This window comes from Alnus glutinosa, chromosome 6 (assembly GCF_958979055.1).
Source record: "Alnus glutinosa chromosome 6, dhAlnGlut1.1, whole genome shotgun sequence".
NCBI classification, from domain to species: Eukaryota; Viridiplantae; Streptophyta; class Magnoliopsida; order Fagales; family Betulaceae; genus Alnus; species Alnus glutinosa.
In genome coordinates this window covers 4,270,215-4,293,187 of record NC_084891.1, presented here as the reverse complement: position 1 = coordinate 4,293,187, position 22,973 = coordinate 4,270,215, and the positions used below count along the sequence as shown (strand labels likewise).

Genomic DNA, 22,973 nt, shown 5'->3' with positions numbered 1-22,973 from the left:
AGTCATGGCCATCGCCACCGCAGCCTGTCGCCGGAGGCGACCGCTTGCTCTTCTTCATGCGGCAGTACAACCGCCGCCTGCCACAGTTCCCCTCCTACCTTGGTCTTTTTTTTTGTGGGTGCACCTCTATTTTCAACAATTCCTGTGAAAGTTAGCCTACTTTTAATCGCTGTGAAAGGTAGATTTGGGTTTGTTGTTTCAGTCATCCGTATTACATAATCAGCCTATTTGTTTAGGGTAGGAGACGGAGGATTCTGCAGGCTGCACTGGCAGTAGTGCGAATTTGTAAAAAAATGATGATCCAAAGATTAAAAATTGATTTGGATTTTTCATTTCCATGAATTGCTTGAAAGCCTTTTTCATTTATTCAAAAGTCCATATGATAACTGAATTTTTCATTTATTCAAACACAATCTGAAACATCACTCCAGTTAAAACTGGAAACAAACTTCCAAACGTAAGAAAAACACACTTGGCAACAGGACTCCCTAAACCACCAAGAAGACTAGCAATTCTTTTCATTTCAATTTAGGATGTTGTTAAGAGCTCTTGATGAACTCACTCATTTGTCGCTGGAGCAAGCGTGTTGCCTCAGATTCAGGATGAAACACATGAAATGCATGTGACTCCTCCTCAGTCTCCACCAGCCTCACCGCTCCAACCCCTTTCTTCTGCAGAAATTCTGCATACATAACTCCCCTTTCCTTCAAGAAATCCAAGCCAGCCACAAAAACCACCACAGCCGGAAATCGGCTCCATTCAACTCCAGAAAGTTCTGCCTTCTCAAAGTTACAACCATAATAGTCACGGTTTGAGCCTTCTGGTATACTTAGTCTCCAGAACATGTCGCTCATGGCAACAGTTTCTGCTGCTGCTGCTCCTTCAGCCATCTCTTTCTCGGTCCTCTTCTCGCTCCCATAGTAGGGATGTATCACCAACAAACCATTGATTCTTACATGACAAGTGTTGTTCTGAATGGCTTTGACAGCAACGTGGTGTGCAATGTTTCCTCCAGCACTCTCTCCCGACAGAAACACACGGGAAAGGTCAGCTTGCTCAAGCCAAGGTTCAGATCCTACACTGTGACCAAGCCAATCCAGTGAGCTATAACAATCTTCATATGCTATGGGGAGACGATATTCCGGAGCCAAACGGTAGTCGACAGAGAGAACAATGGATTGGGATGCGGCAGAGAAATCCCCCAGAAAATTATGGTAGCCAGTCCACGTAGTGGAGCCACAGCAAAAGCCACCACCATGGAAATAAACCACAACAGGAAGTTTACTTGAAAACCCAGTAGTTGGATCACTGCAGGGAAGAAATAGCCTTCCGGTGACAGGCTTTGATGAGTCAATGATCACATCCTTGGACTTGTATCCATTACTTGGTTTTGGAGAGGCAGGGGCAATTCCTGCAGGCACAAAGCGCTTTACAGATCCATCAGAAAAGACTTGAAGGATCCTGGTGCTTCTTCCACTATGGACATTTTTTAGGCTCTTCTCTGTCTAGTTTCGATGATTTGTTGGTGGAGTTATAATGTTTCTTTGCGAAAATAAAAGAAGCTTTTTTATAATCATTTCTCTTTTTATAATGTAAGGTTAGGTGGCAAAAAGTCTGGGAAAGACATGGTAGATCATGAAAAGGGTTCTTCGATCTTCCTGACTGGTAGATAAGGGTTACGTTGGAAAATGATAGATGAGAGCCTCCGGGGGCCTGTATGATTAGAAAGGGCATTTCTATCTAAAATAGTTTTTTAAAACTATTTTATTTTTATTTTTGTTAATGACTTTTTAAATACACTCCATATCAGATTATTTATTATTATTTTTTAAAATATTTAAATATTCTTTTTATATTTTTTATTCTTTATTTTTTTCTGAGGATGGTATATTTTCTATGGCAATTTTCTTCAAACAGTCATGGATCACAAAGCTACAGGGAAAATGGTGACTTTAACTCTTGCTAGGTGGTGGAGCATGAAAAAAGAACAGCTTGACATCCCGTCATAAATGTTAACCAATATTCTAGAGCTGCCATGCACTCAGCAGATGACATGCATGCAGCAGCCCACATGGCACCTTCAAGCATCCAATAAAATTATAAAAGACACGCACCCAATAGCCAACATGGCACTCAAGATCACGCTTCCCATATCAACAGCCAAATATTGTGTTGCAGAATATGCACACAATATTGCAGATCACATTGGATCGGACCATATATGGATGCAACTCCTGCATATTATGCTAGAAAATATATGCAAGATTCAGCTCAGCGGATGACAACTAGCCTAGCAGTCCAAGATAGCTAGAAAGAAATCAACCAGTTTAGGCAAGACATATGAAGCACAATTCTGTTATGGAAATAATCGTGTGCTACCAAGACCTGCGTGCTATTCAGGATACAATTCTCTACAGAAATGAAAGATTACATATCTGAATGGAAAGCTCAGGAATCAATTATGCTAGAAGATCAAGCTGTCAATATTATGTTAAGATTGTCCCATAGGCTGTTATTATTTACCTTCTCTAAATCATGTAAGGCTATGTATATAAAGCCTCTTATACCTTCATTGTATTTCAAGCAATTTCAATCTATCACAATAGAATTGTTTTCAATAAACATCTCACTTTCTGAATTCAGGATACCCGAAGGTCCAGAACTATATAAAATTTTCTATCAAGAAAGAAAATTATTGATGATAATAATAATTTAACAGATAAGGATTCACAAAAATTAACTGTATGCATTGTTAGTAATTTGGGTAACTAATGTGAGAAATTTCATAATGGACTCATATGTCCAAATAAATTTTGGACACGCGGGTGAAAATTCGGTTACGGTTACCAATTATTAACTAAAATCGGTAACCGTAACTGGAGTAATTAGCCGGTTGGCCAAAATTTTCACCTGGCTCCACTAACCGGGTAGGCGGTTAACCGATTATTAATAACCAGCGGTTATTAGACTGGTAACCAAAATTTTAGAAAATTTGGTCTGTCGGGCCTATTGTGAGTATTGAACCTACTTTTTAGGCTTAATTTAGACAATAATCAAGGGTTACTTCCAACAGGAGATAAAATTAAGAGTTCAACTTACCAGTGCAGAGAAAAATGATAAGCAAACTGGCAAACTCTGCCTTGTATGGATCAGGATCCTCTCAAATTATTTGCTAGAATTTGAGAGAATCCGGGCAGATGACTATTAGAGACTATTTATGAGACTCACCTAACCGGATAAGTGCTTGGGTTGCTAATTATTATTTGATCAAGTGAGTCTTATAAATAGCCTCTCACAATTACCTGTCTGAATTCTCTCAAATTCGAACAAATAATTTGAGAGGATCCTAATCCACTTTGCATACTCTTCCATTTTAGTGATATGAGATGTGCTAGTTTCTAGTCTGGTCGACCGATGACTAAAATTTCTAGTTTGGTCGATCGATGATAACGGGTGTGCTTGCCCGTACTGGTGGTTCTGTTGATTTTTGCAAATTATGGGTTTCTAGCTGTTGCTCAAGGGGTTTCGAATTTCAATGGGTTTGATTCTTCTTGCGACGTCACTTTGAAAGACAAGAGGTATTCCAATAAGATATGTTATGTTTACAACGCCTATACAACTTTTGTATAATTCCAACAACTTATTTTAAAATTAACCATTAGATATATATGACCCACATATAGAAAAATAGATCTAATGGTTAGTTTGAAAAAAAGTTTTTGGAGTTACACGAGAGTTGTGTCAAGAATTGTACAACAATTATTTCTCGTGTTCTAATAGCTCTAATATTTTGAATGACATTAGAGCCGGTGCAAATCCAAATTGGGAAACTCCAAACGGCAGAAAGTAAAGAGAAAAATATCGGTGTGTAAAAGTGTAAATATCCTAAATTTTGTTATGTTAATTTTTTAAATAAATAAGTACATTCAAATATATATTTACTATATTTTATATATACATACCCGGTTACCGGTTATAGCTAGGTTCAATATTTTCTAAAACCAATAACCATTCCGGTAGGGTCAATTATCGGTTATTTCCAAACTGATACCAAAGCAATTAGCCGATTACCGATTAACTTTACACCCCTAACTACTTGATTACTTACATGAATAGCCAGGTTCTATATGAACTCTCTTATTTTAGCTGCCCAAATTATTAGCAATTTGGGCAACCAATAACCAATTATCGACGGATCCCAATCCTGGTTTAACACTTTGAAAATCTTGTCTCAATTAAAAGTTCTTTTGTATAATTAAGTTTCTTAAAAATATATCTATAATTTGTATAAATTTATGTCGCTTAGATCCTTTTCCATGTGGTTTGCCTCCCTGCATTCCATATTCAACTACATCTGTGATGTCCAAGCACTCCTTTCCACCAAAAGTATTTGGATATATATATATATATATATATATATATATATATATATATATATATATATATATATATATATATAGAAAATACTTGCCATTAACAATACCATATAATTTTAGAGATGAGCTTTACACTAGTTCCCACATAATTGGACCTTCATTATACAAATTTGAAGCCATTTTAGAAACATAGACGAATCATCCAAAAAGGTTGTATTAGCCCAATTTGAGAGCCGCTCATTTTCGTAGAGAATTGAAGGTGACGCTAGCTCCTCAGGTGGTGCATTGATGGGCACCATGGTGGACCGAGTCTTAAAAATTCGTTTCAAGTTCTAGATGAGCCAATCACAAGGTCAAGAATTAAGAAAATCATAGGAAGCAATGTAAGGATTGGTGCAATCTACTTGGACCGAGTTTGCAAATTTATCGAGCAAGATCCCAACATTCAAGATGGACTTGAAAGAAGAAGAACCAGCTTTAATCCATGTGATATAAGCTACAGAGGGGCGTGGCATAACCTAGTGGTTTAATGTAGACTCTTTATTTCATTAAGTATAGGTGTGTGAGCCTATTTTATGTTTCTATTGTTGTAGGCGTTTGGGCCTATTTAATTCATTAAGTGAACTTCTTTTATTAGCTATAAGCATGTAGTTTATGATGTTTTGGGCTTGAAAATGTTCAGCCCATATCTTTTAATTGATGTAGGCTTTAATAGGCCATAGGGTTTCATGGAAGGGTTTAAAAAGACTTGTAGCTGCATTTTCTAAAAAATGTTAAACGTGAATGAAGTTTTTTTCATAAAGAATTTTCAGTTTTCTCTACTTGTTCTTGATTGAACTAAGAACTTATCAAAGACAAATCCATTGTGGCGTTCTCACAGAATCTAGGTTCTTGGAACAAGGTTTCAACGGGTCTAGATCTTCTTGACTTGATTCTTGTCTTTCTTGAGTAGGTTTCAATTTGATTGTGAGCTCAAGAGAGTTCGACCCTACGGGTTCACACCACGCATGCTTTGTGGAAAGAATATGTGAACTTAAATAAATATGATCATCTAATTGAGGAGACCTACGGAGTCTTAAGTTGCCTCCAACGGTGGAAAGTCACTCATATTAGGCGTCTCACTAGGGGCTGAACTAGGACTTTTTGTGTTGGGGTCCAAACTTACATAAATAAATATGTACATAGATGCATATAATCTCTCCAATCTCCATATGTGTGTGCGCGTTTTTGTAAACAAAAACAAAAAGGTCTTAAATTTAATTTCATACGAAATCATAAGTCATAAATGTATAAAAAGTCATCAAGCGATCTCACGTAGAGTATAAGAATATAAATATGTCATATAGGAGTAAAAAACTATATATATGATGGTGTTAAAAAAAATAATGTGATAAAGAATAAGAATAAAAAAACAAATACTACAATTGTAATGAAAATATTAGGCGAGAATAACAAGAATTAAAAACAAAAAGATATTCAATTTTCCATTAAAAAAAACCTGTAATCAAAAGTTAACTAATTAATATTTACATTTGTTACATTAAAGCATAAGTTGTTAGTTGGCCTAATGGTAAACTGTCATATTTTCATTCCTTAAGGCATAGGTTTGAACGTTGAAAACTGTAATCATGCAGGTTAAAAATAGATTATTTGAAGGTTGGAGGTTTCAAACCCCTTCCCTTTTGTTCAATAAAATTGGTTTAACCATGTAACTACTAAACCTTATTTGTTATAAATTTAGTTTATGGAACTACTAAACCTTATTAACATTTATAGTAGGCGGCACCAGAATATCGAAAGTAATATTTTTGTAAGCGTTTTAAAAAAGTTTGGGGTTGTTTGGGGACCCCCAAGGGTGGTCGTATAGCTTAGCTTAGCCTCTGTGTCTCGCTAATGGGGCTGCACACAGTCTTGTGAAGGAAACACTTTCTGTTACTGATGAAAGTACGATTATTTGTAATATTCGCAGTCGTATCTTAGTATGTGGATATCACTTTTAGATGCCCGTATTATGTTTTTACTAACCACATTTACGTAGTTATTATCCGCTATTCGCATATTAAGTAATATGTTTTTTGAGCATTTTTTGGGTATCTATTATGGCCTATTTTAAACAATTTTAAAAATAAATTAGATCGATTTTTCATTTTTTGGATTTGTTTTAATTTTTTTTAAGCTCCAATCTTTTAAAAATATATTAATTTTACATTACTTTTGTATTTTTACTAAAACGTTACAATAGAAAGTTATACAATCAACCAAACTGAAGTAAACTTAATCTATACTTAATTCAAAACTACGTCATTTTAGTATTAAATATAAAGCAATATCGTTTTGATAAATTTATAAATATAATAATATATATAATATATAAATGATATTCGGACGCGGTTAACATATATTATATATTATTTATGATGATGGTCGAAAGCCTATCCTCAACCCTGGCCCGATACTCAGCCACGTGTCTTCTAAGCAAGTAAATTAAACAACACAGAAAATAAAAATCTAAAATGCTTTTGTTCTTCAACTTTACAAGCTGCTCTCTTTCAATGGCCTCTGCTCTGTCCTCACCGCCCTTAACTTCCTTCAGAGCCACACCAAGGCCAGGTTTCTCTCTCTCTCTCTCTCTCTCTCTCTCTCTCTTTGAAATGAATTCAGCAAATTCCGTGTTCACTTGAATGGAGTTGTCTGTCTATTCAAATGCTTAGGAAAATGCATGCGGAATCATAACAATCAAAGCCAGCGTCAACATGACGGGTTCCAACGATCAACAGCTACCGAATTTCGCAATCTGAAAGCTAAGGTCCTGCATTTAATACCCTTTTAAATGTTTGTGTTAGAATATTAATTAGATAATTAAATTTATTATTTTTTTATAAGTTTTCTTGTGATATATGTGGATTAATATGATGTGTTTTTGTTTTTTGTTTTCCAAACCCCTATTCAATTAGGCCGCAAAAAGTAATCGGAACACCAAACCGAATAGCGTGATTTGTGGTGATTGTGACGGAAATGGTAAGCTTGAAGCAGTAATACATTTGAGAATTGAAGTCCTTTCCTTTTGATCTTGTCCACTTATTCAAGAACTAAGATCGAATGGTTCCTGTTACTCAACTAAAACATGTATCTGTGGCAAAGTTTCTCTTCTTTTCAAGATGGGAAGGAGAAAAATTGAAAGAATATGTAGGTTGGATAGATTTTAGCTCTTTTGGCCAATGGACAGGTGCAGTTCTATGCTCGCAATGCAAAGGTAGTGGAGTCAATTCTGTTGATCTTTTCAATGGACAGTTTAAAGCTGGTGACTCATGTTGGCTTTGCGGGTAATTACTGCCAGTTATTGCTTTTGTTTTTTTTTTCTTCTAATGTTTTATTATTAGGCCATTTCATAAATTATTTGTTCTATTGTTGTTCACATCACTATGAAAGTATTAATAAAATGATTAAATTTACTATTTTTATAAGTTTAAGCTTTTGGAACAATTGATAATTTAATATGGTAGGAGAGCAAAAAGTTACGACTTCGAACCTATATCTGTCATAACGGGTTTCACATCAAGAAAAAGACAAAGAAAGTGAGTAGTTGATGTAGAAAATTGGACCCAAAAACTGAGCTTTTTAGGCTTTTAGCTGAAGTTGGACCCAACAAATTGGTTTCAGAATGGTTTAGATGGCTTTAGTCTTAATTAATGTGTTTGATGTGACTGCATAAAGAATGACCAAAAGCAGTTATATTTTGTTGCAACTCTTCAATGAGTGACATACAAGTATATGAGCATGTTCTTGGTGGACTCTCTGGGTGTCCCTCTCGCCAACAGAGAATGCTTCATGTTGGAGGGCAGAGGGAAAAAGTGAATGCATCGTTAACTTGCACATAGCACAGATGAACATGTTTTCTTAGATCAATCCTCTTCTCATGAAATTAATTTGTTATAACCATGGGCCATTGCTAAATGCTAGAATTTGACCACAATGTGACCGAGTTTAATTGGAATCAAAGAGGGGGGCCTGTTTCAGCTTCTTGTTGATGTAGTAGTCAATGTATATATATTATTTCATCATATATTTTTCTTTATGAGTATTCCTGCATGATTATCCTTATGATTCTTTATTTAACCGTGCAGAGGGAAAAATGAGATGTTATGTGGAAATTGCAATGGAGCTGGTTTTGTTGGAGGTTTCTTGAGCACTTATGATGAATAGAAGTTGCGTGCTATGGATGAAGCAGCGGGAGTGCTCCTCCACAGTATCCTCAGAGCATGGTTATATTTTTTCACATATGCATTAACGTAGCCATTTATTGGGGCATGTATGTTAAGAAGTAACTTTGTGCAAAAGCATGCAACAGAAAATGATAGTTCCCCCCTATCCATCCCTGTCAAAGTTAGCCTACTTAATTGCTGTGAAAGGTAGATTTCGATTTGTTGTTTCAGTCATCTGTATTACATAATCAGCCTATTTGTTTAGGGTAGGAGACAGAGGATTCTGCAGGCTGCACTGGCAGTACTTCAAATTTGTAAAAATGATTCTGTTTAATATTGATCCAAAAATTAAAAATTGGTTTGGATTTTTCATTTCCATGCATTGCTTGAAAGCCTTTTTCATTTATTCAAAATTCCGTATCTAGTCCATCATTGATCACTGAATACTAAGAAGACTATAAATTCTTTTCATTTCAATTTAGGATGTTAAGAGCTCTTCATGAACTCACTCATTTGTCGTTGGAGCAAGCGTGTTGCCTCAGATTCAGGATGAAACACATGAAATACATGTGACTCCTCCTCAGCCTCCACCAGCCTCACCACTTTAACCCCTTTCTTCTGCAGAAATTCTGCATACATAACTCCCCTTTCCTTCAAGAAATCCAAGCCAGCCACAAAAACCACGATAGCCGGAAATCGACTCCATTCAACTCCAGAAAGTTCTGCCTTCTCAAAGTTACAACCATAATAATCACGGTTTGAGCCTTCTGGTATACTTAGTCTCCAGAACATGTCGTTGCTTGCAATAGATTCTGCCGCTGCTGCTCCTTCAGCCATCTCTTTGTCAGTCCTCTTCTCGCTCCCAAAGTACGGATGTATCAGCAACAAACCATTGATTCTTACATGACAAGTGTTGTTCTGAATGGCTTTGACAGCAACATGGTGTGCAATGTTTCCTCCAGCACTGTCTCCTGACAGAAACACACGGGAAAGGTCAGCTTGCTCAAGCCAAGGTTCAGATCCTACATTGTGACCAAGCCAATCCAGTGAGCTATAACAATCTTCATATGCTATGGGGAGACGATATTCCGGAGCCAAACGGTAGTCGACAGAGAGAACAATGGATTGGGATGCGACAGAGAAATCTCCCAGAAAATGATGGTATCCAATCCACGTAGTGGAGCCAATGCAAAAGCCACCACCATGGGAATAAACCACAACAGGAAGTTTACTTGAAAACCCAGGACATGGAGCACTGCAGGGAAGAAATAACCTTCCGGTGACCGACTTTGATGAGTCAATGATCACATCCTTGGACTTGTATCCATTACTTGGTTTTGGTGAGGCAGGGACAATTCCAGGCACAAAACGTTTTACAGATCCATCAGAAAAGACTTGAAGGTATCCTGGTGCTTCTTCCACTATGGACATTTTTTAGGCTCTTCTCTATGTCTAGTTTCGAAAAGTTGTGGGGGAGTTATAGTGGTTCTTTGGGAAAATAAAAGAAGCTTTTGTATAATGCAAGGTTAGGTGGTGATGGCTGAAATGTTGTTTTGGTGTTGGTTGGTCATGTCAAGTGCATTGGGTTCTTGAGTGTGTTGCTCGGAGGTTAGGTTGGAATTTGATGCAGGAGAAAATTAGGCATAAAATTTGAAGGTTATTTTTTTTATATAAGATCAACTCAAGAATGAAAAGAATCATACAAATATTTCAAGATTATTTTTAAAATAATATAATTTACTTTCTATACAATAATTTTAGGGTTAAATACATATTTGCCCCTTGTGCTTTACGACCTTTATTTTTTACCCCCTCAGTTTCACTTTTTATCAAATTTGGTACCTGTGGTATATGAAAAGACGGAAATGGTACTTCCGTCCGATTTCCCGTCTAAAACTAACGTCCACCCACGTCATTGAGTACCTAAAAATTTGAAGTCCAGAACCCAATTCTTTACACATCGTTTCCTACGACATCCAGACAACATGACAGAAAATGCCGTGGGTGGACGTTAGTTTTGGACGAGAAATTAGACGGAGGTACCATTCCGTCTTTTCATATACCACAGGTACCAAATTTGATAAAAAGTGAAACTGAGGGGGCAAAAAATAAAGGTCGTAAAGCACAGGGGCAAATATGTATTTAACCCATAATTTTACCTTGTCTCCAAGTTTACGGTTATGTTTTTGTATTTTTATTTCTTTCTTTTTCCTCAAGTATTCTGCTTGAAAAATACTCAAATTTTGCCTATGTAAAGGCAAGTCTGTATTATTTTATAATCAAATTTTGAAGTATCAATTAAATTTAAGTCTTTTAGAGTTATTTCTCTATTTGCTTATTTAGGAGTAATTAGGGTCTTTCACGTCCCTATTTGTTATTTTTTCTCTTCTTGAATTCCTTTTTAATATTCAATTCTTAGTTTCTGCTGACATTATACACTGTTAAAATAATCTTAGTTCTATCCCGCGTCAGAATTCATAAGACTTTTGAAAGTGATTGGGTTGATGGTAAAAATTATGGAGGCTAGTAGAATGACCACAGGGCAAAGTAGTTGAAAAGAGACTGGTAGAGAACGGTTCTTCTTCTTGACGGGTAGAAAAGGGTTGAAAATGTTACATGAGAGCCGTCAGGCACTTGTCTTATTAGGAAGCACATTTCTATCTAAAATGGTTAATCAAAAGCTTTTTTTGTTTTTGGTTTGTTTGTTTTAGTTATGCTCCGTTTGTTTCGGCGTAAAATGATTTTTGAAAAATGATTTCGGTATTTTACGGTGTTTGGTAAGGGCGAAAATAATGGTCAACGAAAACCATTTTCGGTTTGACCGTAAAAGCTTCTTTAATTTTTGGAAAACGATTTACGGTTTTAAAAACCGTAAATCGTTTTCCGAAATTATATTCTTTGTCATTGCATGCACGTTTGATATATGACTGCCTGAATCCGGCAATAGTCGGTCGTCCGAAACCAGGCGGCACCAGAATCAGGCATCATCCAAGAGCCAGAATTCGGCGACATCCGGCCACCGTCATCGGATGCCGGTGGACCAGATTCCGGCAGAATTTGGCCGGAATCCGGGCATGGTCAGAAACCGGCCGGAATCCGACTTGATATGACCAAACCCGGCCACTGATCTGGCCAAAATGGCCGGGATTCGGCCTGATCTGACCGGATCCGGCCGGATATGACCGGACCCGGCCGGATCTAGCCAAAATGGCTGGAATCTAGCCTAATATGACCAGATCCGGCCACTGATACAGCCGGATCTGGCCAAAATGGCCGGGATCCGGCCGGATCTAACAGGAGCCGGAGGAGTCCTGCAGGAATCCGGCCAAACATGTTCGCCAGAATCCGGCAACGGCCGGTCGTCGTTGCTAGATTCCGGCGACAGCTGGATTTTCCCTTTCCGTAATTTTTTCGTACGAACCAAATGCCAAAAAAATATTTTCGAGAAAATAATTTTTTCTGAAATTCATTTCGTCGAAAATATTTTACGACGGAAACCATTTTACTTCGAACAAACGGAACATTAATGAATTTTCAAATGCTTTCTACGTTTGTTTATCTATTCTTTTTACTCATTTAAATATTATTTCTATATCTTTTTTTTTTTTTATTTTTTCTTTATTTATTTTCTAAGGATAGTATATTTTCGATGGTCATTTTTTGTTTTTCAAACTCTCATTTTTCTAATGATCATATTTTTCAATGGTCTTACTTGTCAACTAATAGTATGGTGCTCTATTTTTTTTTTAATTTTTTGTAAGTAGTATGGTGCTCTAGTTAAACATGGGATCACAAGCTACAAAACAATGGTGACTTTACTCTTGCTAGGTGGAGCATGAATCAAGAGCAGCTAGATGTCCCATCATAAACATCTCACTTACTCAATTCAGGATGCTGAAACTGTAATAAATTCTATCAGGAACAGGAAATCATTGATGTTTGATTGATACTAGGTTCTATACGGAATTTATCTGTTTAAATAAATTTTGAGTTGTCTGACTACTTATTCAAGTATGTGAATTTTATATGAACTCTCTCAAATAAGCTGTTCAAATTGTTAGCAATTCAAGCAATTAATTATCGTGGATCCCAATCCTAGTTTAACACTTTTAAAATCTTGTCTCAGTTACAAGTTCTTTTGTAGAATTAAGTTTCTTAAAAATATATCTATAATTTGTATAATTTTTTTTTCGCTTAGATCCTTTCCATGTGATTTGCCCAAATGCACATTTTGCATTTTTATATTTTTGCATAATAGAATAGGATTGGATTTTTGGAAGTATTAATAACTATTTTAGCTAGAAATGCAAAATAGATAAGCTATTGAAAATGCTCTTATAGCTACAACAACTCTTTTCTAATTTTGCTGAAATTCTCAAACCAGCTACTAATTTTATTTTTAACATCCTTCAATCACATGCTGACATGTGTTAACAAGTTGTAAAAGAGTTTTAAGCCTACAATTTTTTCCTTGGAAAACTACCCCAACAAAAACATATATATTTATATTAAAAAATGTAACAAAGTAGTAAGACATTGTAAAAGTAAGAGTGCCAAAAAAATGTGAAATATTATTCTATTATTTGCTACTTCTAACGTAACGACTCAAGAAAAAGTGCTAGCCACATCTATACTATCACCTCAAAATCCATTATAAAGCATAATTTTACCTAATAACTAGGCAATGTAAGACTTAACACTCATGACTATCTTTATAAACCATCCACTTTATGTTAGCTACTAATCTTCTCGATATAGGATCGGGGTGTTACATATAATTTATTATTACAAAAATGTGGAGAAGCCACGTCCTGTTGATCGACTCCTCCTCATTTATTTATTTATTTATTTAATTTTTTGTTTCAAACCTTTGCCAAATGCAAAAAAACAAGAATCAAACAAAAATGGTATAAATATGTGAAAAAAAAAAACAAAAAAAAAATTAACAGGTAGACACAATCTCAATGAATTTCTCCCATTATTTTTGAAAAAATCAGTTTCTTTTCATCACTTCTTCAGCATCTTTGCTCGTTGCTATTGTTCACCTCAATTTCACCTGGAAAACCCAAAAGACAGAAAATGCTCTCCATAGCACAAATGCAGATTATAGTTTAGCTTTCACTAAACTGAGATTCAGTAGTCTTAAGGTTGGATTAGCATCATATTAGAAAAGATTAAAAGCACATCCAAGATCTGAAATTTTCTACAGATTGGGGAAATGGATTATCCAAAGTACCCATCAAGAGCGTGGTTATTACATAAAACCGCATTCTCACAAATTAGAAGTACACGTATAAGGGAAAGAGGAGAGAGGATACTACTCCAGAACTATTTGGCTGCTTGTTCTACTAAAGGTATACTTTTCCACTCCATAGAATTATTTTGCATAGGGGGCAATGAAAACACGCTCACCGTTGAGCTTCCACTCCTGACCTCCTTCAAGACGCGCAATGCCGACGCCGTTAGCTTCATGTACATGCTCTCCATATGCTTGATTTCTGCAAGTTCTTTGGGAACCTTGAGTTGTGTCTGTTTACCTTCAGCCACCACCTTGGAGCCACTCCCTTCTTCCTTATTGGTTGCTTCAGGCGGGCTTGATGGGTCATTCTTCGAGAAAAGATGATCAAGCATGCCCTCACACTCCTTCACAAGCTTGTTAAGTACATCAGTTGTGTAGAATGGTTGTTGCAGGACCTTCTGGATAAAAGGCAAGCGAATGAGAGAACCGCTTCGCTTCTCATATTTCTTCAGTATCTTTACCAGCCCTGCGTATAAGAAATCAAGACCATTAAAAGAGGGGAGAGACGCCCACCATTTTGTCAAGTATGAAAAAAAAAATTACAAAAAAGTCGAGAGCTGACACGCTCAGCAGTCAATAATAACCATCATTGACCAATTTCTTTTTCAGGCCTCCCAAAAACATCTCTGTTATCTTCATGACATCTGATTTTTTGCAAATTTTTACCTCATACATCATATCAGTCTTGCTCAACTATATACACATGAAAAAACTCATCCAGGATTTTCAACTGATGACTAGTTTTATATCATATAGAATTACTTATAGTTTAAACTACGGGCAAAGTGAACACACATGATTTTTTCCCACAAAATCCTTCAGTATGGAACCCAGGAGACAATATTTTGACTAAAAAAGCTCAAATTGTCAATCCATTAGAACATTCAAAGCCAGTATTAATATTAAGGTATAGCTTACACTCTCATTTAAAGGTCCCCCCCCCACAACACACCTTTTCTTCAGGGGGCAGCTACCTTTTGTTCCCCCTACCTTCCCTAAAACGAATTTGCACACACAAAAATTGATCATTTTATTTTGTGACAAAGCAAATGTTTATCCATTGTATTTCAATTTTGTTTTCTTTTTATCTGCTTTATCATGTTTCCCACAAGGTTAGTTCAGCATAACATACAAATTTTGTAACGCACGGACGTTATGTTATATCACATATTCATCTTTGTGCGACCATCGCAAGATCTTCAAATTTGTGTTTTTTAAAAGAATGCCAGAATATATTACTGTTCTCCTCAAACATGAAATAAGCCACATATAAAAGGGTGCAAGAATTTTGCTCCATTTGTAGGAAACAAGTTGAGAGGGATCAAGATAAAAAGGCTCCAACACTCAAATGAAAATTTCTTCCTAAATTCAATATGAATCTCTGCATGTATGTATGTATATGGTGTGCTCATCAATTACTGCTATCAACACAAAGATAAAGTATCACCTAAACGGTCCAACACTCTCACTATCTCAAAACTCATTTTAACTCGGCATTTCTTTTTCTTTTTCAATATTTACACAGAACTCACATCTTCAGATGCTACTTAGGGTTTTGGCTAACGTAAAGGGGAAAAAAATATATACGTCCGAATAATTTTCAAGGATAAAAACTAAACCAATGATATTTCACAAGTTTATCTTACCAATCTCTTTACCATACTATAAGCATGGTATGCTAATATATGTTACCAGTAGTTTGTCGGGCTAGTCCTAAAATCTACTATAATTGTGCATTACTATCATTACAACAATCAATAATAGAGTAAAACCTATTATTATTTTGAATTCCAAGTTTTTCACGAGCATGCATCTGTATTGACCAAAAATTGCTTATTAAATAGGCTAAGGGTGCGTTTGGGATTGCGATTTTGTAGGCAATAAGTGCGATTTTAAACCAAATCGCAGAACATAGATCGTTTGGGAACTGCGTTTTTAAAAATTGCGATTTGAAAACGCAGAAAATCTGCTTTTTCAAATCGCAGATAAGATGATGCTTTTTTGAAAACGCAGAATTTTAAAAGGTAAATTCGCGATTTTAAAGGCTAAACTGTGATTTTGCCAAACGCTTAACTGCGTTTTTAAAAATCACTTTTTTCAAATCGCACATTTTAAAATCGTTATTTTAAATCGCACTTTTTGAAATCGCAAACCCAAACGGACCCTAATAACACCGCTGTGAGAGACAAGTACCTGTGTAGTTAAGTGCACTGTAATTCTCTAAGAAAACCATCTCGCCATGAAAATCCACTAATGTTCTCCATATTTCCATCGAATCTTCATCTGAATCCTTGGCCTTTGCTATCTTATCTTGCAGTTCCTGCAATTTCAACCACAAGCCAAACAATTATCTTAGAAGTTCAGTTCAGAACACTTGCCCACACATCTGACATCCTCACGTAAACAAAGGGCACACCCCAAAGCGATCAACATGCTCCATGTATAAAGAACCAAAGACGGACAAAAACGTGAACCGAGATATTTCTAAAGAAACTCAAGACAAAACCCAAATGAATCATGTCAACAAGGTGCTGAGTGGCATTAAATGTCAAACAAGAAAGCATGATTCTTGGATCATAGTGATAGTGCTATGAAATGCAAGATTTTGTAGGGCAACCAAGGATTTGAACATGCACGCAGATCAGTTGACAATGATACAGATTTAAATTAGATAAGAGCACACCGGAGGACGCAGAAATTTCAGGCAATTAAGCTAAAATCAGCATGGGCCAAAAGTGTAAGAACTAGCAAAGCAGTCCTTGTAAATGGCAATCATAATAATGCCATATAAACACCGCAAAACCCAACTTGGCAAAGAATGACTTTAGCTAACCATCATCCTTCCTCAAGCAAGCAAAATCTGCCAGAGACAAAACAGTGTGGCAAGGAACTGCAATCATCATTTGGCCATGGCAGAATGGAGTTTGAGGATGTTAGAGCTCCTACTCATGCTGGAGTAACCTAGTACATTTTATCATCTTTTGTGTTCTGTTGCTAGCTAATCTTTTAGTACAAAAAAAATTATAGAAAACCCAAACCTTTCTTATTTTTAAAACCACAGCAGACCATGAACTGAAAAAACCCAAAAAAATAAAAATCAATCAATGAATTTCACCCACTTTCCATTGCCTTCATTTTTTTCAAAAGCCAAACAGACAGCCAATCTATGAAAAAAAAAAATCAACTTCTCATTCTTAACCAAAGTTCCAAGCCACTAATCCCCGTAGTTTAAGAGAAGAAATCATTATTCTTCTTCAATACCGCGAGGAACATATGAAATCTCTATATTTATAGGGTTCCCAATATTCCCAGCAGACGCTAAAATTCTCATTTCTAAACAAAATAATCCACCAATTCCACAGTTTCTCATCTTCCAGGCCAAACTTCATAACAAAATTCTAATCAGAAACCCAATCCTTCATATTCTAAACAGAAGCCCATGAAACAAGCAATTCACCCAATTCCCATCTCCTGAAAAACGCCTACTTTTCTTCAAACTCTCATAGTTTCAACACGAAAAAGAAAATCGTTTTCTTAATTCTGAAAACCCAACACTCTAACCCCCCAAAGAAACTCAAATTTCACATTTTCCCAACAAATTCCTTCATATTCTAAACAGGAAACCAGTGAAACAAGCAATTCACCCAAATCCCATCCCCTGAAAAACGTAAACTTTTCTCCGAACTCTCATATTTTCAACACGAAAGAAAAAAAAAAGTTTTCTTAATTCTGAAAACCCAACTCTCTAACCCCCCCCCCCCCCCCCCCCCCCCAAAAAAAAAAAAAATAATAATAATAATAATAAAACTCGAAATTCTCATATTCCGAACAAACTCCTTCCTATTCTAAACAGGAAACCCATGAAACAAACAATTCGCTCAATTCCCATCTTCTGAGAAACGCCTACTTTCTTCCAAACTCTTATGTTCTCTTAATCCTAGAAACACAACACTCTTAACCCCCCACCCCCAGAAAATCACCTTCAGTCGAATGACGTACAACTCCTCCTTATCTTCAAAGAAGGCGTTGAACTTGTCGATCTCGACCTCCAATAGCCTGACGAAATCGACGACCTCCTTCGACGGCGCGCAATCGGGACCGTCTGAGTCCGTATCCAATCTGGGCCGTTTGTTCTGGTGGGCATCCTCGTCCTTGGGGTAGATGAGCTTGAGCTGCTTCTTCAGGTCCTTGTACGACAAGAACTTGTCCCGCCACTCCGGGAGGGTCTCCTCGATCAGACTACTCAGGATCTTCCAGAACTTCATGCCCCCCGCCCGCAGGTGATTACCGCCGTTCCGGAGTTGGGGTTTGAGATATGACAACGAGAACAGGAGAGAGACGTAAGAGGTGGAGATGAATTATATATATATATATAGCAGGAATTCTGTTTCCGTGGGAATTGGAATATTCGGAATGTGAGGAATTTGGGAATATACTCTCTTTCGGTGTTGGCATCTGAGAGGAATATCTTTGGGTTTAATCCTCTTCCACCACCGGTGTCACCGTTAAGTGAGAATCACGTCGTTTAGCTTTTTTGTTCTTTTCTTTTTTAAATTAAGTTAGAATCGTGTCGTTTAGGTTTGTATGGCAATTACTAGGTAGTTAATGTCTTATTATCTATTTATATTTTATTCTATTTAAAGCACAAATAAATCCAATCTTCGTTGATTCTTCAAGTTCCTCGTATTCTGTTAAACATGCTCGCGCTTTAACCCTCACAGCCAACGGCTGAGGCTCCTTCAAAAATATAAAAAATAAAAATAATAGCGAAAACTTCATTTAATATAGGGTTCACGGTTTGTATTCACTTTTCAAATTTGCGTGTCATCGTGTTGAAGCATGAATTTAAGTCCTCTTTTTTTCTTTTTTTTTGGAGAGAGTGTTAAAGCACTAACAACAGTTTCTTAATTTCACATTCCATAGATGTAGGAAAAAAAAATCCTAAAAAATTCATTAAATCAGATTTCATTGTTGTTTTCTAAAATAAGAGTCTGTTTTGGATTGAATTAAGAAGCTTAAAAAGTACTTTTAATTCATAGAAATCTGTGCAAAACATAAAGGGTTTGTTAGGTAAAAACCTCAAAATTTGAAAATAAAGTTTTTTTTCTAAGACTTTTAGGAAACACTAAAAGAACCAAAAGTTGTACTCTAAATCTAAGGAATCAAAAGTTGTTCCCTTAACATTATTTTAAGGGGAAACTTCACAAACCCCTCCAGAACTTACACTCGATTTGAAACTATTCTCTAAAGTTAAAAAACTCTCAATTTCACATTTCGAACTTCTAATTTGATGCAACGTCCCCATTTATTAGGGTTTGACGTTAAATCCTAATAGAAGCCTATAAAATGACTAAAATACCCTCACTTTATTTTTTTTCTTCTTAATTTAATAATAAACGCAAATGGGTTGACCTGGTCCCCATTGTCATAGGTCACCAGACCGCAGCGGTGTCCTCTAACCCATGGCGACGACCCACGTTGAGTCAACATTTTTTTAATAAAATTTGAAATTAAGGGTAAATTTGAAATTTTATAAAAATTTCAGGAACATAAAGGTCATTTTAACCCTTTTACCATTTGATTTAATGTCAAACTCTAACGAAGATGGGACATTGCATCAAATTAGAAGTTTGAGGGGTGAAATTAAAAGTTTTTGAACATGAAGGTGGAAGTTTCAAATCGAGTGGGAGTTTGGATTATGATCTTTTCAAATTATTTGCTTAAATTTGAGAAAATTTGAGCAATTGATTATGAGAGACCACTTATGGGACCCATTGACAAAATAAAAATTGGTCGGGTTGCCCAATCACATGTCCAGTCCGGTGGGCCCATAAGTTGTATCTCACAATCACCTGCTCGAATCTCTCAAATTTAGGCAAATAATTTAAGAGGATCATTATCTATGGAAGTTCAAGGGGTTTTGTGAAGTTTCCCCTTATTTTAATTTTAAAACTTCATAAATTATCTTTTATTCCTCTAGCATTTATTTGAAACAATATTTATGCTCCGTTTGTTTCGGTGTAAAATGTTTTCTGGAAAATGCTTTCGACATTTTCTGGTATTTGGTAGGAACGAAAATAATGGTCAACTGAAATCATTTTTAATTTGACCGTAAAATCTTCTTTAATTTTTGGAAAACGATTTATGGTTTTGAAAACCGTAAATCGTTTTTTGAATTTAAACTCATCACTTTTGCATACATGTTTGTGGGAATCCGCCACTGCCGGGCATTAGAGTTTATCGAATCACCAAATTTTAGTATTGGATTACCAAAATCCGGCGGCACTGGCTGAATTTCAGCGAACCAAATTGCGACCAAACTGGTCGGAATCTAACTAATACGGCCGGAATCTGAAAATTTCTTCCGGAATCTGACCAGTACAGCCAAATTCTAGCTTTTTTTTTTTTCAGATTCCGACCAGTTTTGCAAGAATTTGGCAATGGCGGCCGGACGTCACCGGATTCCGTTTTACGTCATTTGTGACTTTTTAGCATGAGCCAAACGCCATAAAATATTTTTAGGAAAATCATTTTTTTTTCCAAAATAAAAAATTGGTCGGGTTGCCCAATCACATGTCCAGTCCGGTGGGCCCATAAGTTGTATCTCACAATCACCTGCTCGAATCTCTCAAATTTAGGCAAATAATTTAAGAGGATCATTATCTATGGAAGTTCAAGGGGTTTTGTGAAGTTTCCCCTTATTTTAATTTTAAAACTTCATAAATTATCTTTTATTCCTCTAGCATTTATTTGAAACAATATTTATGCTCCGTTTGTTTCGGTGTAAAATGTTTTCTGGAAAATGCTTTCGACATTTTCTGGTATTTGGTAGGAACGAAAATAATGGTCAACTGAAATCATTTTTAATTTGACCGTAAAATCTTCTTTAATTTTTGGAAAACGATTTATGGTTTTGAAAACCGTAAATCGTTTTTTGAATTTAAACTCATCACTTTTGCATACATGTTTGTGGGAATCCGCCACTGCCGGGCATTAGAGTTTATCGAATCACCAAATTTTAGTATTGGATTACCAAAATCCGGCGGCACTGGCTGAATTTCAGCGAACCAAATTGCGACCAAACTGGTCGGAATCTAACTAATACGGCCGGAATTTGAAAATTTCTTCCGGAATCTGACCAGTACAGCCAAATTCTAGCTTTTTTTTTTTTCAGATTCCGACCAGTTTTGCAAGAATTTGGCAATGGCGGCCGGACGTCACCGGATTCCGTTTTACGTCATTTGTGACTTTTTAGCATGAGCCAAACGCCATAAAATATTTTTAGGAAAATCATTTTTTTTTCCAAAAATGATTTCGTCAAAAATATTCTACGACGGAAAACATTTTACGTCGAAACAAACAAAGCATTTAATGATTTCTCTTTTCTCTCTTTTTCTCCTTAACATTTAATTTGAAGAATATTTAAATGGTATATGAAAATGATAAGAAAAACTATGGGAGAGCACATTTTAATATGAAAGCAAAAAGTGATTTAATTTCTTAAATTTAAAAAAATTGTTCTTAGAGCTCTTAGTCCTGCCTAATCTTAACCTTTGTGTCACAAAGCGTACAAACAAATTCTCTCTCATTGCGCATCTAGATTTGCACCAAAGGCTTGAAATAGTAACAAAAATGCAGGACGACTTTCCCAATTGTAGAGCTTTGAAGGAGACCCTAATATAATCAGATTATTCTTCTTCGTGTTTCTCCCTTGCCCACTAAATTAAAAATCAAAATAACCAGAAAGAAATCATTTCAAGAATGTTATTGAAAAAACAATCAATCAAAGAAGAAAACTCACCATATATACATTCATATACATACATACACATATACATAAATTCATTTATATACACACAAAGGCACATATCGATATCCAGACTCACAATTACAATAATTCAACTTATATTTATTATTATTTTTTTTTAAAAAAAATACTTAATATGTTCTCATTACAAAGTTAAAAATAATAAAGATGAAATTATACGAGCATATAAGAGCCTATATGAGTTGAGCCTAAATTTATACAAGATTGAATTTTTTTTTCAAACTCTGTTAATTTAATAAATAAACGAAACCCAAGCCGAACTAATCCGTGCTGAGTCTGAACCTTTTTGTGAGTGGTTTTGTTCATTTATAGCCCTACCCATGACTATGCTTTGCCAAGTCAGTGGTGATAATTTTCACGTCCTCCATTGCAAACTTCTTAAAGTTTAATATACTAAATTGAGAGTTTTTTAAGTTTAGGAAGATGATTACAATAACGATGAAAATTCAATAGAATTAATTAAAGTTTTTCCAAAATACAATAATTTAAAAAGTTATTTCCCTATCAACGTTAAAAATACCTGAGAGTGAATCAGCAAAGTATCTTGTTTCTAGAGAGAGACTCTCCCCCTACTCTCTAAACCCTTTCTCTGATAAGCCCCGACACCTGAACTCCATGGGAGGAGGGAAGCTCTGTGCTTCCCTTCCCCCACCTCCCCTTTTCTCCTCCACTTCTCCCCTTTAAACCCTCTGCTAACGCCTCATTTGAGGCCTCTATCATGCTGGAGTCTTCTCTATCTCTATCTACCTCTTTAGAGGTATTTTATCTGTTTTACCATCAACACAGTTCGCACCGACCTTATTCCTCCTCCATCGTGTCTTTCACAAGATTTGGTTAGGTTCTTGGGTTGATATTTTTGAAGCTATATCTACGCTCCTCCTCCAGTATTTGCATGACACACACCTCTCCAACGCGTCCGCCATCAGCCTCCATGTTTGCCAACATCAGCTGCGATCCGCCCAGACCATCCCTCAACGGAGCGTCGGATGCATGTGCCAGCGAGTTAATTTCACTCGCCGGTGCATGGTGACCACACTCCTCCTTCTAGCCCTCCCCCGCCTCTATTGTCAGCTATTTCCAGTAGATCACGGTGTCCTCTATTGGAGAGAGGTCGTCCGAGGCTAGCACGTGGTCTTCACACACCGATGTCGGCGACTCCTAACCACCCAATGTTGTGCTGTGTTGTTTGCTTTATCTCTTTTGTATTTCTAGGCCTTTTGTTTTCTGTTTCTTCTCCATGTTTTTCTTTGTATCGGTGTTTGGGTTAT

The 22,973-nt window shown here is 36.2% G+C and overlaps 3 protein-coding genes and 1 pseudogene across 3 annotated transcripts; 1 reads left to right on the top strand and 3 right to left on the bottom strand.

The window, feature by feature from the left end:
- Positions 1 to 378: 378 nt before the first annotated feature.
- Positions 379 to 1,501, bottom strand: LOC133871861 (probable carboxylesterase 17; annotated as a pseudogene).
- Positions 1,502 to 6,850: 5,349 nt separating this feature from the next.
- LOC133870050 (protein BUNDLE SHEATH DEFECTIVE 2, chloroplastic-like) lies at positions 6,851 to 8,954 on the top strand. Its single transcript, XM_062307084.1, has 5 exons — positions 6,851 to 6,986; positions 7,088 to 7,182; positions 7,331 to 7,394; positions 7,603 to 7,699; positions 8,501 to 8,954. The coding sequence occupies exons 1-5, from the start codon at positions 6,890 to 6,892 to the stop codon at positions 8,577 to 8,579; spliced, it is 432 nt and encodes a 143-aa protein (XP_062163068.1). The 5' UTR covers positions 6,851 to 6,889; the 3' UTR covers positions 8,580 to 8,954.
- Positions 8,955 to 9,064: 110 nt separating this feature from the next.
- On the bottom strand, positions 9,065 to 10,034 carry LOC133870049 (probable carboxylesterase 17). Its single transcript, XM_062307083.1, has one exon. The coding sequence runs from the start codon at positions 10,007 to 10,009 to the stop codon at positions 9,065 to 9,067; it is 945 nt and encodes a 314-aa protein (XP_062163067.1). The 5' UTR covers positions 10,010 to 10,034.
- A 3,681-nt stretch (positions 10,035 to 13,715) lies between these two features.
- On the bottom strand, positions 13,716 to 18,240 carry LOC133871078 (SPX domain-containing protein 1-like). The gene is made up of 3 exons (XM_062308436.1): positions 17,858 to 18,240; positions 16,071 to 16,197; positions 13,716 to 14,343 (listed from the first exon to the last, which is right to left on the bottom strand). Exons 1-3 carry the CDS (start codon positions 18,140 to 18,142, stop codon positions 13,907 to 13,909), a joined length of 849 nt encoding a protein of 282 aa, XP_062164420.1. The 5' UTR covers positions 18,143 to 18,240; the 3' UTR covers positions 13,716 to 13,906.
- Between the last annotated feature and the right edge of the window lie 4,733 nt (positions 18,241 to 22,973).

Coding starts and splice junctions, on each gene's coding strand:
- LOC133870050 (XM_062307084.1), top strand. CDS start 6,890: ATGCTTTTGTTCTTCAACTTTACAAGCTGCTCTCTTTCAATGGCCTCT. Junction 7,183..7,330: donor TTCGCAATCTGAAAGCTAAG/GTCCTGCATTTA, acceptor CTATTCAATTAG/GCCGCAAAAAGTAATCGGAA. Junction 7,700..8,500: donor GACTCATGTTGGCTTTGCGG/GTAATTACTGCC, acceptor TTAACCGTGCAG/AGGGAAAAATGAGATGTTAT.
- LOC133870049 (XM_062307083.1), bottom strand. CDS start 10,009: ATGTCCATAGTGGAAGAAGCACCAGGATACCTTCAAGTCTTTTCTGAT.
- LOC133871078 (XM_062308436.1), bottom strand. CDS start 18,142: ATGAAGTTCTGGAAGATCCTGAGTAGTCTGATCGAGGAGACCCTCCCG. Junction 16,198..17,857: donor TGTACGTCATTCGACTGAAG/GTGATTTTCTGG, acceptor TTGAAATTGCAG/GAACTGCAAGATAAGATAGC. Junction 14,344..16,070: donor CAGTGCACTTAACTACACAG/GTACTTGTCTCT, acceptor TCTTATACGCAG/GGCTGGTAAAGATACTGAAG.